Below are 19,787 nucleotides of genomic sequence, written 5' to 3' on the forward strand. Positions count from 1 at the left end.
GGGGGGGGGGGGGGGGGGGGGGGGGCGTGCATTTCAGGACTCAGTGTCTGGGCAGCTGAAAGCACGGCCAGCAATAGTGGAGTCATTAACATTGAGGAGAGGTAGCAGGCCATGAGACTATTAGATGTAGAAGCTGAAGTAGGCTATTCAGCCCACTAAGCCTGCTCCACCTTTCAATAAGATCATGGCTGATCTGATAATCCCCAACTCCATTGCCTTTTCCTCAAAACTCTTGATTCTCTTACTAATTAAAACTTTGACTATCTCGGCCTTGAATATACTTAATGACTAAGTCTCAACAGCTCTCTTCAGTAAAGAATTTCACAGATTCACTATCCTCAGAAGTAATTCCTCCTCATCTGTTTTAAATGTACAACTCCTTACTCTGAGATATACCCTTTGGTCTTCAAGGGAAAACAACCTTTCACACCTATCTTGTCAAATTCCTTAAGAATCTTGTATATTGTAGTAAGGTCACCTCTCACTCCTCTATTTTCCAATGAATACAGACAGGATCAACCTACATAACCTCTCCAAGAAGAAAATTCCTCTGTACCTTGTATCAGCCCAGTGACGCTTCTCTGGACTGTCTCCAATGTCTGTGTATATTTCCTTTGATAAGAAGCCCAAAACTATTCAGTTTTCCAGGTTATGTAGATTGACTCTTAAGAAGCTTAATATGAACGCATCACCCTTTTACAGAGAGTTCTGTTTCACTTTTAATTCAATTAGACATTTTGAAACATTACCATCCTGTAGCATTCAACATTCCTAATCCTAGGCTTTGGCCCAACATTCACTGACATTTCTGCAATGACTGATGTGATCAACCACATATTTATCTGCACCGCTGTTGCCAAGTACCTTAAAACCAATACTCTTCTTCGGTCTGGTCATTCTCCCGAGTACAGCAATCATTTCCACTCTCTTGTATCCAACAGATGCAAACTTGAACATCTGTGGTCAGCAACCGGTTTAGGCATTTATTACAGGCAGTAAAACTAGTGAGCAAGGCATATATTGCTTATGATGAAATGTAATAGAATTTGAATCATTGTGATTTCTACATTGCAGAAATCAGGTGTTGGGGCAAGAGGAGAATCCTCGATCAAGGGCAATTCGTGCCTGATCAAGGGACTGGACATTGGCAAGTATGGGGTTTTTCCCCCTCTGGCTGTCAGGTATCCCCAGGCAGGGTTTGGTCAGCATAGACAAGTCGGACCAAAGAGTCTGTTTCCTTGTTATATGACTATATGTAAGATATGAGAGAAGAGCAGGAATTGGGACTACATGAATTACTCTTTCATGGAGCTGCCATAGGCACAAGAGTGTAATGGCTTCCCACTGCACTGTAGCATGCTAGGATTTGCCAAGTTAGCCCCAATTTAAAACACTGTTATTCCCTGATTCCAATTAAGATGGTCGGTATTTGACAACACAACCCTTATTATGGCATTTGGGGGGTGGGTGGGGATCACAGAATGATACAACCGCAGATGAAAAGTGCAAGTCAGGACACCTCCTTTTGCTGATAGCACTAATTGTACAAAGTAAAAGAGTCAACTTACTGTGATAGGAGACTGGATGCTGGTAGCATAAGGCAGCCGTGGTGGTGTCAAGTAATATCTGGAAGGTCGCTGCTTCTGAGCGAAGGCAGTGATAGGCATGGTTTCATGAGGCTCGTTGCTCTGAGGGGGACAGCAGAAATAAATTAAAATTTTCAACTCAAATAGAAATGTGGACTTTTTCAAAACTCATTTATACAGCAATGAAGGAGAGCAGCAGTGTAGATTACAATATTGACCTAAGAAGTTATGAGTTCAAATCCCCAGCATGATGATTGGAGTCATAAATACATGCAGTCCCCTGTTGTGACTGGGTCCTGTTCCTGTGTCTATTCACAAGTGGATTTGCAAGCAAATCAGAACACAACGCAGGACAATGTTCTGAGGAAGGGTCACCGGACCCGAAACGTTAACTCTGTGTTCTCCTTCACAGATGCTGCCAGACCTGCTGAGCTTTTCCAGCAACTTTGTTTTTGTGCAGGACAATATAAAGCAGCCGTTTGTAAGTATAGGAAATGTTTGCATGTCAGATATTTAAAATTCGGACGTTTGTAAATTGAGGACCCCTGTACAATAAATTGTGTGTACTGTAGGCTGGTATTATAAAAAAAGAAAATGATCATGAGGACCTCTTAGACTGTAGTTCAAAAACTCAATGGATTTACGTGTCTTTCAGAGAATGGAACCTGATACTTTCTCTGTTCTGGGCCCACAAGTAACTCAGGTCCCATCCACATAGTCAACATTTTAAGTTGCCTGCATGACTGTGCAAGCCTGCACAAATAATTATTGAAGACCTAGCACCAGCTTTACAAACTAGTTAGATCACAGCTGGAATGCTGTGAACCATTTTGGTCCTCTTATAGATATACTGATTGGAGGCAGTCCAGATAAAATTGACTAGGTTCATCCCGGGTATGGGATGTGTCGAAAGAGGGGTTCAGCTGGCAACAAGTAACGGATTGGTCTGTGGTCTACTGACCAGTTATGGATGACAAAGGCCTTCTGCCTGCCAACAACAATATGATTGGCTCCCAGATAGCTGAACAGCGCGGGGATGCGAGAAGCCATCAGGTCTCTGCTCAGGAGCAGTCTCTGTTCTCAGCAGAAAAAAAACTTTAAGCCTTATGAAAGCTACTTCATCTCTTTTCTTCAGCGTTGCTGCAAGCGGTGACCTTTAATTAGTAAGTCAGAGACCTTTATAATTGTGAACCAGTCATCCTGTGTCTCCTACAAGCCAGTGAAAACACCAGAGAAGGACGATTGAGAAGCAGGATTCTGAACAACATGAAAGTCATCTCACCAAATCATCTTAATAGGAATGATTAAATTGCTTTCCCAGTCTTTCCCTCTGTCCATTACCCTCATTTTTTTCTTGTATGTCTGTGTGTCTCTCTCCTTTATCTATAAGTAGAGGGGAAGTTCATAAGAGGTCAAGAGCTTAAACTAGTAAAGTTACATCCAATGCTTCATAATTGTTTATTTGTAGCTACAGTCTATTTATCAGAGGTAAGTAGTAATTCTTGTTAAGTATATAAAGGTAACTTGGGGAATTCTGTATACATATTTTAAATGTTTAACTTTTGTGATGATTCTGATAATATGGAGCTTGGTTTCCAGGACACAACCTCAGTGAGGCATGGTAATGTGTCCAAGGGGTTTAATGACAAACTTATATATTTTTGTAGCCATGGTGTTTTCTTTTAAAACACAGTATTAGAAAGAGACTTCCTGCAGAGTAATGGGGATTTGTTTACATTGGGCGAATTTACACGTGAACAAAGTAAACATCATTGTGCATTAGGTCTCCACATAGAAGATGTTGGATTTTTTTCTGGCTTAGGCTAACATAAGGGCATGGGGATAGTGCTGGAATATGGCATTGAGGTAGATGATGAACTATGACTGAAAATGATGGGGAAGGCATGAGGGGCTGAAAGCTCTCTCCTGCTCTGAAGGAGAGATGTGAAGGCTTTAGAGTGGTGTAGAAAAGATCGGTATCACATAGACAACAAGAAAACAGGAGCAGAGTAAGTCATTCAAGCCTGCTCCGGGTGTTTCCAGGGATGAGAACATCGTTAAGTAGATTGGAAAGGTTGGGGATTGTCCTCTTTGTAGGCAGTTGATGTATCGCATAGAAAGAGGTGTTCACAATCATTAGTAGCCTGAGCTGAGCAGCCAGGGTAAAATTGTTCCCATTGGTCGAAAGGTTGGGAACCAGAGCATATTAACTTTTAGGTAACTAAATAAAAAAGGAAAGTTCTGGTAAAATAAACTAGCTTTGCTTCTCACCTTTGAGAAATGTCCACATAAAAATAAGCAGATAGTTATTTACTTACAAGAACTTCATAATCAGGTACAGTGTGTGTTCCCAGTCCTGTCCTGTCAAACGTGACTCGGTATGTGGCGTTAATAGTGTCAACAGCATCGATCTGTCCCGTAAACAGGCCATCGTGAAAACCTCGAAGTCGTGCTAAAGCGTCGTGTGACAGAGTGGAGAAATGATGGCAAACTTAACCAAGGTCTAACAATGTTACTGAAATGACAACTCATTATTTTATTGCTAGCAACGAGCCAACCTGATAAACTGTGGCCTTTGGTAGGCTTTCATAAAACACAGGCCCACTTTGAGATCACAGCCGATCTAAAATCCTCATCCCCACTTTCATGCCTTTTCCCGATAACCTTTGATCCCCTTACGTTCTGTCTCGCTTAATGACTCTACAGAACTCCGCAATAAAAGAATTCCACACATTGACTATCTCAGAGAAGACGATCTTCCTCATCTCGGTCTTAAAAGTGTGACCCCCTTATCAGATTATGTCCTCTGGTCCTAGACGCTCCCAAAGGGAAAACAACCTCTTCACATCTACCCTGTCAAATCCCTGGCGAATTCTTAAATATTTCAAAAAAATCTCCTTCTTCTAAATTCCAGTGAATACAACCCCAACCTACTCGGCCACTCATGAGAAGGAAATCCCTCCACACATGGAATCAGCCTATTGAACCTTCTCCAGACTGCATTTAATGTCAATATATCTTTTCTTAGATAATGGGCAGAAAACTATTTGCAGTATTCTATGCATGATCTGACTAGTGCAGTCAGTCAGTTTTTGCAAGACTCTCCCATCTTTATACTCTATGCCTCTGAAATAAAGGCCAACAGGCCATTTGCTTTCCCTACTACCTGCTGAACCTGCACACCAACGTTTTGTGGTTGATGTACAAGCACTCGAGTCCCTTTGTCCTGCAGCTTTCTACAGTCTTTCTCCATTTAAATAAGATTCTTCAACTCTATTCTTCCCGCCAAAATGCATAATCTCTCATTTTCCCACATTATATTCCATCTGCCAAGTCTTTTGCCCACTCAATTAATTTGACTAAATCCCTCTAAATTTTTTTACCATCATCACCACATGCCTTCCCACCTATTTTTTCCTACCGTTTCAAACTTTGCATCTGGGTTTAAACACAATAATTGGGACTATTACTGGTACTCGCAAAACATAATACCTGACATCATTCTTTTACATCATTTTTAGACCCTCTTCAGTGCTGCCATATGCTCTTTGTAATGTGGAGATCAGAGCCATGCACAGTAATTAGCAGAACAGTGCAGGGGTGATTGACTTACCGGTGACTTTTGTTCCTATAACTAGAGGCAATGGGATCTCATCTGGGAGGTCTTTGTATTGAGACAGCTCTGTCACTTTCCTCTGTTGCAGAAGTCTGATCTTCTGACGTTTGACTTGTAAGGCAGCCCGCTCTTCTGCAAAGAATGCTGCTGAACAGCTGCAGCAGAGGAGAAAGCGTTACAACTGCGTGCCACCTATATCTCCAATTTACTGGCTGCAATCGCCACTGCACCACTGTATCCACAGAGGACTTAACTCTGCGTGGGAAGTCAGGGCCAAAAAAGATTGTATTGCATTGTACTGTTCTTCATCTCCCCTAGACCCCAAGATACTGCTGTATCGAAGGGAGCCCACTGAGATGTATCACTGCAATAGGGCGGCTCTGGATTACATTGATCAGACTCACAGGTTACACACCTGTATTTATACTGGCGCGTGTGTGCACAGGCATGTGTGTGAGAAACAGAGAGATTCTGTATCTTGGTTTTTGATCAACTGACCCAACACTTCTGCATGTGGATCAGTGTCATACTTTGATTTACAATGTTCCGATGAAGTGGCTAATACACAATATACATTATTGCTGGGGTTATTATTGTAAAGCAAGTTGCTGCCTTTGTCCCTTAGCCTGCAATGCAGTCAACAAACACTAAAAAAAAAACATCAGATTCAACACTTGTTCAACTTCCTGACCCAGTCAGAGGCAGTGACTATTTGGACAATGTAGCAGCTTGATCACTTCATAGGGCAATAGGTCAGGACTGTGGAACTGGGTTTGCGAGTAGGCCAGACAGAGGTAGCAGGGTTATTTTCGCTGAAGGTAAATCAGCAAACCAGTTGGATGCATACTGAAAACCATCTGGTAGCTTTGGTATAATTCCTATTCCTCAGGCAGCTGCCCAGAGATCAAATTCACAATCCACCACGGGATTATGGAGAAATGGATTTGATGTGGAGGTGCCAATGTTGGACTGGGGTAGACAAAGTTAGAAGTCTCATGACACCAGGTCATAGTCCAACAGGTTTATTTGAAATCACAAGCTTTCGGAGCGCTCCGAAAGCTTGTGATTTCAAATAAATATGCTGGACTTTAACCTGGTGTCGTGAGACTTCCGAGATAGATTTAGGTCATGAGTTCTGAAGCAGTTATTACTCGTGTTATTACTCTTCTTGCTACACTTACCGACGGGGCTTTCCCATTAGCCTCCTGATTTTGCCCCACTCGACTCTGGTCAGTTTCCTAGTTTTTAGATTTGGGAAGGATTCTTTCAGGCACACACAGAAATCATTATCGCCCTCGAAAAGTGGCCTAGGAAACAGAATGGATTAGAACCTGCACACGAGGGATGGACAAAAAAATGTGGAGCTCGCAGAATTAAATATGAAGAAATTCAGATGAAGCATACTTGTCAATATTTGAGTAAAACCACTCATAGATGCACCACTTGTGGGCCTTGGGAAGTTTTAGCAAGTTCCTCAGGCGCAAACCGATCTTCTGGGCAACCTTCTTATCAGGCATTGCCAAGGCTGCAGAATATTTCTGATGAGAGATCAAATTTATTGATGTTTAAAAAGATTGAATCGGAATGTTCTATGAAGTTCTGACAAGAAAACCTCAAAATTCCGGAAACTATTTTTTGGGACGGGTTTTGGCTACACAGACTTGTCACACACGTGATAAAGCCAGCCCACAGTAATAGAAAGTGAAAACCTTTCGACTTTATAAACACCACGAGGAATATGTTTGACAGTCTTGTTCCCATTTCTAACAGGCAAGAATCTAAAGCCCGGAGAACCAAGGTGTGGCAATGTCAGAGGCTGTCGGATGAAAAACATCACTGTGTTGTTGAAGCAGAAATCAGCAATTTTTGATTTCATCTAAATCTTGGGCCAGGAGAGGTTCCAGGCCCAATTCCAGTCCCTGTTCTGAGCTAGGCCAGGAGCATTTCCATGGCCAGAGTCAGGCCCAATCTGAACTTGACCAGCCCAGGCCTGGTCTGGAGTGTTTGAAGTTGACACTAGGTTCTGTACTGAAAGACAAATGTCACCATTTAGCATCAACTCCCTTGAACAGAAGGAGAATAATTATTTCAGTAACCTGCTCACAATTGTCTTCAGGAGTTAAAAGCTAATCTTCAGGGTAAAACTAGCGTGTTGCTGTATAAAAAAGTTTCCGGGTTCTAGACTTGATCTGTACATAATGCAGCGGGTTCCTTAGGATAAACATTAGCAAAGAGGACATCATGCATAATTGTAGACAACTGTGACTGCATGGATTTTGTCCAGGTGCTCCAGTTTCCCCCCATAGTCCAAAGATGTGCAAGTTAGGTGGGTTAGGCATGGGGAATGCAAGGTTACAGGGTAGGGGTGGGTCTGGGTGGAATGCTCTTCAGAGGGTCAGTGTGGACTCGATGGGCCAAATGGTCTGCTTCCACACACTGGGGATTCTATGAAGGCTGTAGAGTTCCCAAGCACAAAATGAGATTTTGTTCTTTGAGCTTGTGCTGAGCTTTGCTGGAGCACGCAGCAAGCCTGAGACAGATGTTGGCCAGGGAACAGGGTGGTGTGTTGAAGTGGCAGGCAACTGGAAGCTCAGGGTCTTTATTGCAGATAGCAGATAGAACGTAGGTGTTATGTGAAGCGATCACCCAGCTTACACTTCGTTTCCCCAATGCAGAGGAGATCACATCGTGAACACCGAATGCCATAGACTAGGTTGAGTGAAGTGCAGGTAAAGTGCTGCTTCACCTGGAAGGTGTGTTTGGGCCCTTGGAGACTGAGGAGGGATGAAGTAAATGGCAGGTGTTACACCTTCTGCGGTTGCAGGGGAAGGTGCCATGGGGCTGTGAGGGGCTGTTGGGAGTGAAGGAAGAGTGGAACAGGGTGTTGCTGAGGGAAGGTCATTGCAGAAGGCTGACAAGGAATGGGAGGGAAATGTGTGTCTGGTGGTGACATCCCACTGGAGGTGGTGGATATGGCAGTGAATAATCCTCTGGATGTGGATGCTGGTGGGATGGTATGTGAGGACAAAGAGGACCCTATCACTGTTGTGGAGGGAAGAAGAGAGTGAGGGCTGAAGTGCGGGAGATGGGTCACAAAACAGATTTCTTTTTCATATTTACAGAGTCATACCTGAGGGTGCATGGCAAATCTCTGGTTCCTTTTGGGAGACTTGGTGCTCTGCAGCTGCCTCTCCTCCTCTTCACTCAAGAGGCATCTCCTTTTCATGCTTCTTGTTGGCTGAATGAATAGACCATTTTTACAAAAGAAGTCAGATCCACAGACTCAAGAACAGATTTCTATCAATTACTGTCCTACCATCACAAATATATTGTTACAGAGTAACATATATACAAGATCTAAGGAACCTCACCAATTTAGCGACGAATAGCAAAGGTCTTTTCTCTAAGGTGGAGCAGTTCAAGAGGGTATATTTTTAAAAGGCGAGAGGAGAAAGATTTAAAAAGGACATGATAGGCAACTTTTTCCACACAGAGGGTGGTTCGTATGTGGAATGAACTGTCGGAGGAAGTGGTAGATGCAGGTATAGTTACAACATTTAAAAGACATTTGGATAGGTACATGAATAGGAAACATTTAGAGGAATATGAGTCAAATGCAGGCAAGCGGGACTAGTTTTAATTTGGAAATGGACTACTTGGACTGAAGTGTCATACAACATGGAATCAGACCCCAAGTCACTTTCTGCTGAATCAAGGTGCCAACCTCCTCATTGGCTATGTTTCCTATACCTTCTAGCATTTTATCTTTATGACCTTTTCCAGTGTTCAGCAGAGATGAAAAAAAAAAGTACTGATATGGTATTCAACTGTGAGGGCCTCGCAGGCAGACCTGATTATTTCTGCTACCTGGCGTTTGTACATGCACACTCTTCTGGACAATTATCTGGTGCAGGAGCCTAAGCTGATACTCAATTTCAAATAGAAAGTTCTCAGAGCCATTTTCATTGCCAACTACTTTGGAACAGACAGAGAAAGTGGCCTCGGGTCTGCCTGGTTCTCACAGGGCAATGCACTCAGCCTATTAGCTCAATCATCACAGCAGCTAGTGATGAGATTTTATTCAATCAGCTGGGAATAGATGGGAATAGACAGAGGGGTAAGAAAGGCTGCATTTTGGGCTGGGAAGAGTGTAAATGGGATGCCAGTATTATTCTTCTCCATATTTGTGTCGGCACAAACCTGGGATCACACTGACTGTGGAACACTCAGACATGGCCCCTTTGGGTTGGTGGAATGTATCAGGGACAGAAATCATGGACCCCAGTGCTGCCCCTAGCCCATCATAGGCACAGTGGGCCCTGGATATTGGTCCTAGTAGAAATTGGGGGCGATATGGTTGGGGGAGGCTCAAGACATGATCTGGACAGATCTTGGCTTACACTTCTGCAGTCTGCAAATTCCATACAATTACTTCTGAGCATTGATTGCACTTTTAACCAATTAATAGCAGAAGACAAACAAACCAAACACAGAGCAAATACTTCTTCCTCCATTTCAGTGACACAACTCAGTGTAGTGAGGAATAATAGCATCCTCAGAAGATCCAACCAGGTCATTCACAACTGCAAAGAGTTCAAACTGGAAACTCAATGTGAATAAGTTTACAGCATGAGAACTACCAGCAGGTCAGGATTTAAATAAGAGGTTGCTCTGCTGACAATGAACTCTGGTTTTAAAAGCTGTAAATTTGGGCGGAGGAAGCTGAAAGAATACACCGAATGAACCTTGAACCTTAGTGACAAACTGTGTCAATAAATGGCTAGTATATTCCTGCTACAACAGTTGAGTTAATGTGGTACTATGGCTCAAAACTCATATGAAGCTCGTTCACACGCTCGAGTTCTGAGGCAGATCTCCAGATCAATGTGACCCTGGCATAAATAGTCTGGTGACACAATCATTGTTGTTACTTAGTGGGATTCTTTAGCTTGGCTGCGATGTTTTGCTGTTAATCTCACCTTTCTGGACACTGATCAATAACCCTGCCGGGCCTCTTGCAAAAATATGCGCAGGTCAGCTGGGGAAGAAATAAGGTCAGACAGTTGTATATTTGAGCACCCAGGGCACAAACCAGTGTGAAATGGACAGCATTCTGCCTCAATTTTTGAAAAAATTGTTTTGTTTCAATAGCAAAGTAAGACAGCCAGAACTATCCTATTGTATTAATTCATAAAATGTTCAACCTACAAGTTCACCCTCAAAGTTCTTCATTTACTTTACTGTCACCTTTGTTATTCAGAATTTACAATACAGAAATAGGCCATTCAGCCCAACTCGTCAGTGTCTATATTCAATTTGAGGTGCCTTCCAACCCATTTCGTTATTTGCGATTAAACAGTGGACCTTCTGACTCAATGTAAGTAACACCAAAGGAGATTTCCTGGTCTGGGGATGAAATTATCCGTGTTCCAAATTCCCTCATGGCCTTGTCCCCGCTGATCTCTACAACCTCTACCAAGCTTACAATCCTCTGATTTCCCCGTCATCCTCCAAGATGGGTCACTTGTGCACCCTCTCCCAACAGGGCTTCCGCTGCTCAGGTCTCAATCTCCACATTTCTCTTATGATCCCAGTAATACCAGACCCAGTCAGATCCCATGGTTAAGACCTGACAGGAATATAGGAACAGAAATAGACCATGCAACCCCTCAAGCCTGTTTTGGCATTCAATAAGATCATGGCTAATCCATTGCCTCCCTCGGGGCCCATATCCATTGATACCCTTGCCGCATAAAAATTTGCCTATTTCAGATTTAAATTTAAACAGAATAAACATCAACCACCGTTTGAGAAAGAGAGATCCAAACCGCCATGGCTCTCTGGATGCTTTCCACCATCTCACCTGAATGGCCAGGCCCTAATTCTTAGGCATTGCCTTCTGGTTCTAGAATCTTCAACCAGTGGAAATAGTTTATCTTGATCTATCCTGCTTTTCTCCGTTAATATCCTGAAGATCTTGATTAGATCATCCCTTAATTTTCTAAATTAGAGAGAAAGAAAGGCAAATCTCTCTAATCTCTCCTCATAATTTAATCTAACCCCAGGTATTACCCTTGTAAACCTGCACTAAACTCCCTCCAGAGACAAAAAATCTTTCTGAACATGTGGTGCCCAGTTCTGTTCGTAGTCGACGAAGTGGGGTCCAACTAAGGTTTTGCATAATTGCAGCATAACGTCTGCAGCCGTATACTCCAGCCATTGAGATATGATGGGCAGCATTCCATTAGCCTTCTTGGCTATTTTCTGCACTAGTTTTGGAATTTTAAAGAGTTACGCACCTGAACCTTCAAATCCCATTGGGCATACACTGTATTTAACTTTCTGCATTCTAAAAAAAAATCCCAATCTATCCTTTTCGGTCCGAGAAAGATAACCTCACACTTGCTTATATTAAAATCCATCTGCCACAGCTTTCCCCAACTTACCTTAATCTAACAGAACAAAGATCAAAGATCAATACAGCACAGAGGCAGACCCTTCGGCCCTCCAAGCCTGCGCCAATACATTTTGCTCTTCCATACTAAAACAGTCTTGCCTTACAGGATCCGTATCCCTCTAATCCCTTCCTATCCATGTACTCGTCCATGTGTTTCTTGAATGGTGCTCGTGTCTGCTTCCACCACCTCCTCTGGCAGCACGTTCCACACACTCACCACCCTTTGTGTGAAAAACTTGCGTTGGCACATGTCTTTTAAACTCGACGCACCACACCCTCCCCCCACCCCACAACCCCCAAACCCCATAGCACCACCTCCCCGCACCTTGAACCTGTGTCCCCTAGTAACTGACCCTCCACTCTGGGGAAGAAAGCCTCATACTTTCCACTCTTTCCATGCTATTTACAGTCTTTTAAACTTCTATCAGGTCACCCCTCAACTTCCTGCACAAGCCCAGTCTATCCAACCTTTCTTCATAGCTGGTAAACCTTTTCTGTATCCTTTCAAAAGCATCCACATCCTTCTAGTAGTGTGGTGACCAGAAGTGTAACCTAACTAAAGTTCTATAAAGCTATAGCATAACTTGCCTATCCTAATACCTTCATTGGAAGGGGCATTGAGTAAGTATGCCATAGGCCTTTTTCACTACCTTACCTACTTGCACTCCCACCTTCAGTGATGTGTGGACCTGCACACCCAGATCCCTTTGCATATCAATACTCAGAAGGGTTCTGCCATTCACTGTATATTTTCCACCTGTACTTGACCTTCCGATATTCTGCAGTAATTTTATGCAGTCGTCAATACTTCTACAATGCTGCCCAATTTTGTGTCATCAGCAAATTTGGATATTTGACTTTTTATGCCATTATCGAAGTCATTAATGGATACTGCGAATAAATGAGGCCCCAATACAGATCCCTGCAGGTTATTACAAGTCACATTCTGCCAAGTTGAATACCTACCCATTATTCCAATTCTCTGTTTTCTGCCACTGAAGCAATTTCCTATCCATAAGTAATTTGCCCTCAATTTTGTGGATTTTCGCTTAGCTAATGGCCCCTTATACAAGACATATTGAAAGCTTTCTGGAAGTCCATATGAACTACATCCATCAACTTACCTCTGTCTGCCACTGATGTTACCTCTTCAAAAAACTCTTGGAGGTTTGTCAGGCATGACCTACTCCATGCTGATTCTCCCTGATTAACTGAAATTTCAAGCTAATCAAGTTACCCTATCCTTGATTACAGACTCCGACAATTTTTCCCCACCACAAATGCTGAGCTAACTGGTCTGCAATTCCCTGGCTTTCCCTTGTCACCCTTATTAAAGTGACATGAACAAACTTCCAATCCAGAGGTACAACTCCTGAATTCAGGGAAGTCTGAAAGATTATGGTTAGGGGCACTGGCAGTGTGCTCTACTACCTCTTTTAATGCCTTTCGATGGAAAGGATCAGCTCCTGGGGATCTGTCACACTTCAGTTCCATTAATTTCACCATTATTGATGATTTACTTAAGCTAATTTTTTTAAATCCTGTGGCTGATCCTTCGTTAATTTCTTTGGGACTTCCAGCAAGCTACCCTCCGTTTCTAGTGTGAATACTGAAGCAAAATAAATCGTTCAGCATGTCTGCAATTTCCCCATGGTTCTTGACAAATCCCCACTCTCAATCTTTAGTGGGTCAACAATACTCTTAACTAGTCGCTTTCCTTTTATATAACTATTAAATCTCTTCTTATCGTCTTTCTGTCCCTTGCATGTTTCCTTTCATAATCCTGTTTAGCTGCTTTTAGAAGCCGCTGCGGGACCATTTTTTGGTCTTTGTATTTGTCCTATTCTGTGGGATCTGTACTGGTTCTTTGCCTGTTCTTTAAATTTTATGCTGCCCCTTATCTCCCTAGATGTACATTGCTGTTTTTTTGAGAGGTGAAGCTTTCCCTTCTCATGGGTACAAAGTGCTTGTGAATAGCTTCAAACACCCCTGCTATTCCTCAGTTGTTTTACTATTAACAGAACTTCCCAATTTACTGTGGAGTCCCTGTTTATCCCACTAAAGTCTGCCTTACTAAACGCATAATTCTAGGATCTAATCTTTGTTCATCTCTCACACAAAACTTTATCATGTTATGATCACTATTTGACAGATGCTCATGAACAACTAGGTCACGAATTAAATCAGGCTCATTGCTCATTACTAGATCCAATATTGTTTGTCCGATTGTCACATCAAAGACATTTTGCTGTAGGAAACTGTCCCTGCACACTAGAAATTCACAAAAACTTTCTGCTTCATAGATCATTCATTTTATTTTTGCTATTTGTTTCCTATGGTGATCAGTCACTGAACATAATTTCCCAAATTTCCACAGATTTCCAAAGTATTTTTAACCAAAAAAAGTTTATTTTACTCGAAAGAAATAAAAACAATTTTACATTATACAGGAGCTAAATGAAACAGATTTGTTACAAATATCAGAAATAAAGATTCAATCCTTTTACTGTGAAGAATCTTACAGACATTCAAACATCAGTGAAATGTGACACTTTAAAAAATCCGTCTTCAGTTGACACAGTTGTAGTTGTTTATTTTTGGCAAATTTCTGCATTTAGTCAATGTCTCCTCCCGAGACTCAAACTGCTAACATAGCTCACTTATTTCTTAACATAGGTTCCTTAAACTCCTCTTCCATACCTTGTTTCTGGAGCTTCTCTCTTACTGACTTTCATCCACTCAGGACTTATTTTCTTCGGCATTGATTGTTTTGAAGAATACTAAACTGAAGTGCTCGTTTATAGATCTTTTGTCTTTGAATGTCCTGTTTCTCTGAAAGAAACCTGCATAGGCACTGTCCTCCTGGTTAGTTCTGTCTTTCCAAAATAACTTCTCTGTCTTAGTCTCAGTCTCCCTGTGTCATAAGATACCTTAGTGCCAAGCAATAGTCCTGTTTTCCCTCTTCTCCACTGTTTTCTAAAGCACTGAACTATTCTCTTTAAGTATGTTTTAAAGCCTCATTCAAATGCATGTAAACACATTTCTAGACAACAGTCCACTACTCTCAGTACTCAAAAATGAAACAAAAACATCTTTCCCTTAACTCATATAATATGGGAGATACATAAACTAATGTAATACGTAGTTCTTCCACTTCAAATCCAAGTTTTCAAATAGTAATAACAATATCACAACCTTCAGCACACTCTCCCTAAGCCTTTCCTCCCTGAAAATGCTTCTTAAGACATCTCTCTTGTACCAAGAGTTACGACAACTGTCAAATTTTCTTTTGCTCTGTGTCAATTCTTTGTTATTATGCTTTTGTGAAGTATTGTGACATAGTTTACTCCACTGAAGGTGCTCTAACAAATGAAACTTGCTATTTTTTTGTTGGACCAAGCAGGGAATCAAGCTACATATAGAACTGAGAGAAGAATGGTCAGTTCACTTCATACTAATCCATTTGCTGTAGACCTGAACCAGTTTTCTTTCACATGTCAGCTGGCTGTCTCAAGAACAGAATTGTATAAAAGTTGTCCACATTTTATCATGATCATACTGGGCTGAGAATCCCAGTTATATCATCAGGTACACCATTTCTTTTCATAGCAATATTTTGCAGAGAGAAGGGAATACACTCCCTTTCATCTCTCCCAGCAAACAGTAAAAACCAGTCACAAAGATGACAAATAGAATAAAGTGCCTTACAGTCTCAACAAGAGAGCAGGCGTTTCTTCCTTTCCATGGAGGAGTCTTGGATAACGCAATGTATTTCTCATTCCATGTACTGGACAAGCTTCCTTCTGTTGGAGACAAAGGCACCGATCTCAGAAACAACTTTCACCCTTTCTTGCTGATGCCTGGCAAATACATATGGTTGAAAGTTGTACATAGAGAGAGTGGGGAGACAACACTAGCTTGGAGTTCAGTTAGCAGCTTGGTGGAGCTAGCCACAGAAACGATTGCTCTTTTCTGCCAATGCTCTGATTCAGAGTGATCCTCTTAATACCTGACCTCTCGGTGCTGCCAACAGCAACCAGCTGTGAGCCCCCACCCATACTGCCATCACTTGCCTGAATGTTGTATACACCTTAAACGCTCAGGTCAGCCCACATTCGGAAGCACAAAACACTAACTATTCAGACAGGCAGGTTATTTATGCCAGGCCGTTCAACTTTCTTCTAATCTTGTGATAACACTGGCAATACAGCTCAGGTCAGGCTGTGCACCATTCGTGACATGATTTTAGAGTTAAACACACACACAAAAGTGGATTCTAAAGATAGTGATGTTATATATGTTTACATAAAGATTTCCCGTATTCCTGGCAATAAACTAAAAAGGTCATATTCGGTCTTCACTGAGAGCTGATGCTCACCATTGCCTTTTTCAGAATACAACCGACCAACTGTGGCTTTATGTTACAATTTTACATTGTGATTGCCATCCTTCCACTTTGTAAAAAAATTCACAATTTTGTTAGAATGAATGTTAAAAATCAAATTTTCCATGCTGCATGTAGGAATTTCTAATTCCCCAAAGACAATAGAACAGCACAGAAACCAGAGTTTATTTGAAGGCCACTCCAATAAGATCATAAATTGCGAGCGCAGTTTGAGCAGTGCATAGTCTGGACACAGAAGGTGGGTTAAACTTTTGAAATGATACGATCGTTGGGGTATGGCTGTAGAGTGGTTACCTTTCTAATAATTTAGAGGGCTCGGCTAATGATTGAGAGAGACAGGTTCAAATCCCACCACTGCAGCTGAGGAATTCAAATCCAGTTAATATAAATTGATCAATAATAAATGGCCCTAATTCCGATGAATCATTCCAGTGATTTGTACAGGCTTAGTGTTATCTCTGCTTTTTAAATTTTTCCCCTCACCTTTCGATTTGATCACCATTTAATCTCCACGACCAATGGTTGCATTAAAAAAAATTATAATATTTGAGAAGGAAATCTGCCATTGTTACCTGGTTTGGCCTGAGAGTTCAGACTCACAGCAAAGTGGTTGTCTCTAAACCGCTCACTGAAAACAGCTAGCAAGCCACACGGTCATAAACTAGAAGGCCTTTCCAAAGATCGTAGGGCTGGAGAGTAAATGCTGGCTTTATTAGTAATATGTACAAAAAATTTTAATGCAGTATATTCAAGACTCAGTTGGAATGCATATATTTCAAAAAACCTGCAACCATTAGGTTGGTCGTGGAGATTAAACAGTGATAAAATAGAAGGACAGTGAGAAAAACTAAAAAGCAGAGATAACGCCAAGCCCATATAAATCACTGGAATACAGCATCCACTTCTGGGCAAAGTATTTGCAAAGCCCTGTTTGGAGTCCTATCTGGAATATTTTTTATTGTACTGCACACCCTACGTTAGAAAGGATATAACGCAGGGAATGTAGATTCACCAAATCATTGCCAGAGCTTTGAGAGGGTTAGAGTAACAGCAGCAATTATTTGAATTGGATCCACATTGTTTGGTAAGTAGAATTTTAATGTATAATTTGATTCAAAAGTCAATAATTTTGGAAGAATTGAGAGGGTAAAAAAAATGGAAAAAAAGTGTAAAAAAATTGAACTATTGGAGATTTCTGGGACAAATGGACATTATTGTAAAATCTGAACAAGGTCTTCGGACCTTTTTTTTAAAAACCGTTTTAAATAAGAGACTGACAATATTTCGGGACCATGGGTAATAAGAGTGAAGTTTGATGGGCACAGTCAGTTATAATTCAACTCTGGTCTCACTGAACGGCCTCCTCCTGCTTCCTTGATAAGTTACAACTCACTCAGCATGTTGAATTAAATGTAGTGCCCCAGATTAAGCATTATCTTGGATGACCAGCTACAATCTGAACACCATGAAGAGACAAACAAAACTGGAACAGATCATTTTTAGATTTCAAGAGAGTGGCACCTCATGAAGCCTTCCTACAATCACCCTGCTCAATCAATGTCTCCTTCATCCTGGAAACAAACTTGGTTTCTCATGTCTTCAAGAATTTGGCATGGATAAGGGAGTTGGTTTTAGTACTGTAAACACCTATTGGGGTAGGGGCAGTGAGTGGGTTATCAACCTACAGGATAGTGGAATCCAAATTAAACACAGCACCACTATTATTGAATAGGTTTCCAGGTTCAATGTTCCCACAGTTTATCACCAAAAGTAACCACTGCAGGACGATGTGTCTGATGACAAGTTCATTTCAGTCACAGAACCCATAGTGTGAAAGCAGGTCATTTGGCCCATTGAGTCCACACCGAAAGAACCAACCCCCTCCCCTTTCCCTGCATTTCCCATAATTCATCTCCCCTGCATGCCCCAAACATTTTGGAGCCGATTTAACATGCCCAATCCACTTAACTCACAAATCTTTGGACTGTGGGAGGAAGCCTACGCAGACACAGGGAGAACGTGCAAACTCCACACAGATAGTCGCCCGAGGGTGGAGTCGAACCTAGGTCCTTGGTGCTGTGAGGCAGTAGTGGTAACCACTGAGCCACCATGTCAAGAGGTGAGAGTTGCTATTTTAATGATTCAGTTGGGGGCTCTGCTCATGGAATAGTGGAAGTAAAAAGTGCTCACAAATCAGCTCAAGGCTAACAATGCTAGTCAGTCAGCTGCGTGGCAAATTGAATACCATATATTTAGCAGAAAAGCTGGTGTTTCAGAAAGCCTGAGATGAAGGCCAAAGAGAAATGGTGCAATATTCTGGTAGTGTCCCTACCTCTGAGCCAGGAGACACCTGCTCCAGAAGGTGTGAAATAACATCAGATGGGTTGATTAAAAAATTTCCACACTGGACCTTGCGCCTCATTAACAATGGCTCAAATCTAGTCAAAACTAAAGGTGTGAAACATTTCCTCCATTGACTGGAAGGTACCACGCGAAATAGTCTGGGCAGTGTCAAGACAGTTTCTTAGGTTCTAGGTGGCTGAAACACTGTTTCATTCTCAGTGGCAATCTCATGTAATAGGCCAATGGATGGCTTGGTAAGAAAGAAAATCCGTACAAGAAAAAGAGCAGTGTGCGGGAAGTAGAAACACAAAAATAAAATCTCTCACCTTTCAAACTCACGAGAGCCTTCGCTGAAGAGCCTGTAAGTGGAAATGATTGACAGTTAGTTCACAAGAGATGGACTGAATTTCCAAAACATTAAAAAAAAAACTTTTCATTCATTCATAGAGGATTCAAATCAGACACACAATGCTCTCAGAAATCCTTAGTATCATTCCAGTTTAGCAATCACTACTAGTACTTTGACAGCAGCTCTGCCCACTTACGCAAACATTTACAGTAACTAAGAGATAGTAAGAACTGCCTATGCTGGAGTCTGAGATAACACAGTGTGGAGCTGGAGGAACACAGCAGGCCTGGCAGCATCAGAGGAGCAGGAAAGCGGACGTTTCCGGTCGGGACCCTTCTTCAGAAATGGGGGAGGGAGTCGGGCTGGGGAAGGTAGGTGGGATGGTGATAGGTGAGGGCAGGTAGGCAGTGGTGGGGATTGGTCAGTGCGGTGGGAGGAGCTGATAGGTGGGAGAGAAGATGGACAGGTCAAGGAGGCGGGGATGAAGGAGGGTTGGTCAAGGGATGAGGCCGGGGGTGGTCCATGTGGTCTATTGTATCCACTGCTCCCGATGTGGCCTCCTCTACATCGGTGAGACCAAGCAGAGGCTTGGAGACCACTCTGTAGAGTGCCTGCGCTCAGTTCGCGAGAAACAACACCTTCCAGTCGCGAACTATTTCAAGTCCCCTTCCCACTCCCTGGATGACATGTCCATCTTGGGCCTCCTCCAAAGTCACAACCCGGAAACTGGAGGAGCAGCACCTCATATTCCGCCTTGGGAGCCTACAGCCCAATGGTCTCAATGTGGACTTTACTAACTTCAAAGTCTCCCCAACCCCGACCTCATCCCATGACCAATCCTCCCTCTCATCCCTGCCTCCTTGACCTGTCCATCTTCTCTCCTATCTATCTGTTCCTCCCACCTCACTGATCAATCCCCACCACTACCTACCTGCACTCACCTATCACCATCCCCAACCCGACCCCCCCCCCCCTTTTTTTTACAGCCCCCTTCCCCTCCCCCCTTTCTGAAGAAGGGTCCCGACCCGAAA

General features: G+C 42.4%; 1 protein-coding gene across 1 annotated transcript in view; it reads right to left on the reverse strand.

Moving 5' to 3' along the window:
- lin9 (lin-9 DREAM MuvB core complex component) overlaps nt 1–19,787 on the reverse strand; it is a 93,114-nt gene that overhangs the window by 21,744 nt on the left and 51,583 nt on the right. Inside the window, exons 2-9 of the mRNA XM_020520942.2 lie at nt 18,734–18,766; nt 15,368–15,462; nt 8,333–8,440; nt 6,607–6,740; nt 6,384–6,509; nt 5,200–5,357; nt 3,905–4,038; nt 1,569–1,688 (exon numbers count right to left, since the gene is read on the reverse strand). Of these exons, the coding sequence (XP_020376531.1) occupies nt 1,569–1,688; nt 3,905–4,038; nt 5,200–5,357; nt 6,384–6,509; nt 6,607–6,740; nt 8,333–8,440; nt 15,368–15,462; nt 18,734–18,766 (908 nt within the window). The remainder of the gene's footprint in view (nt 1–1,568; nt 1,689–3,904; nt 4,039–5,199; nt 5,358–6,383; nt 6,510–6,606; nt 6,741–8,332; nt 8,441–15,367; nt 15,463–18,733; nt 18,767–19,787) is intronic.

Source organism: Rhincodon typus, chromosome 5, assembly GCF_021869965.1.
Source record: "Rhincodon typus isolate 14 chromosome 5, sRhiTyp1.1, whole genome shotgun sequence".
In the NCBI taxonomy this organism is placed as follows: domain Eukaryota; kingdom Metazoa; phylum Chordata; class Chondrichthyes; order Orectolobiformes; family Rhincodontidae; genus Rhincodon; species Rhincodon typus.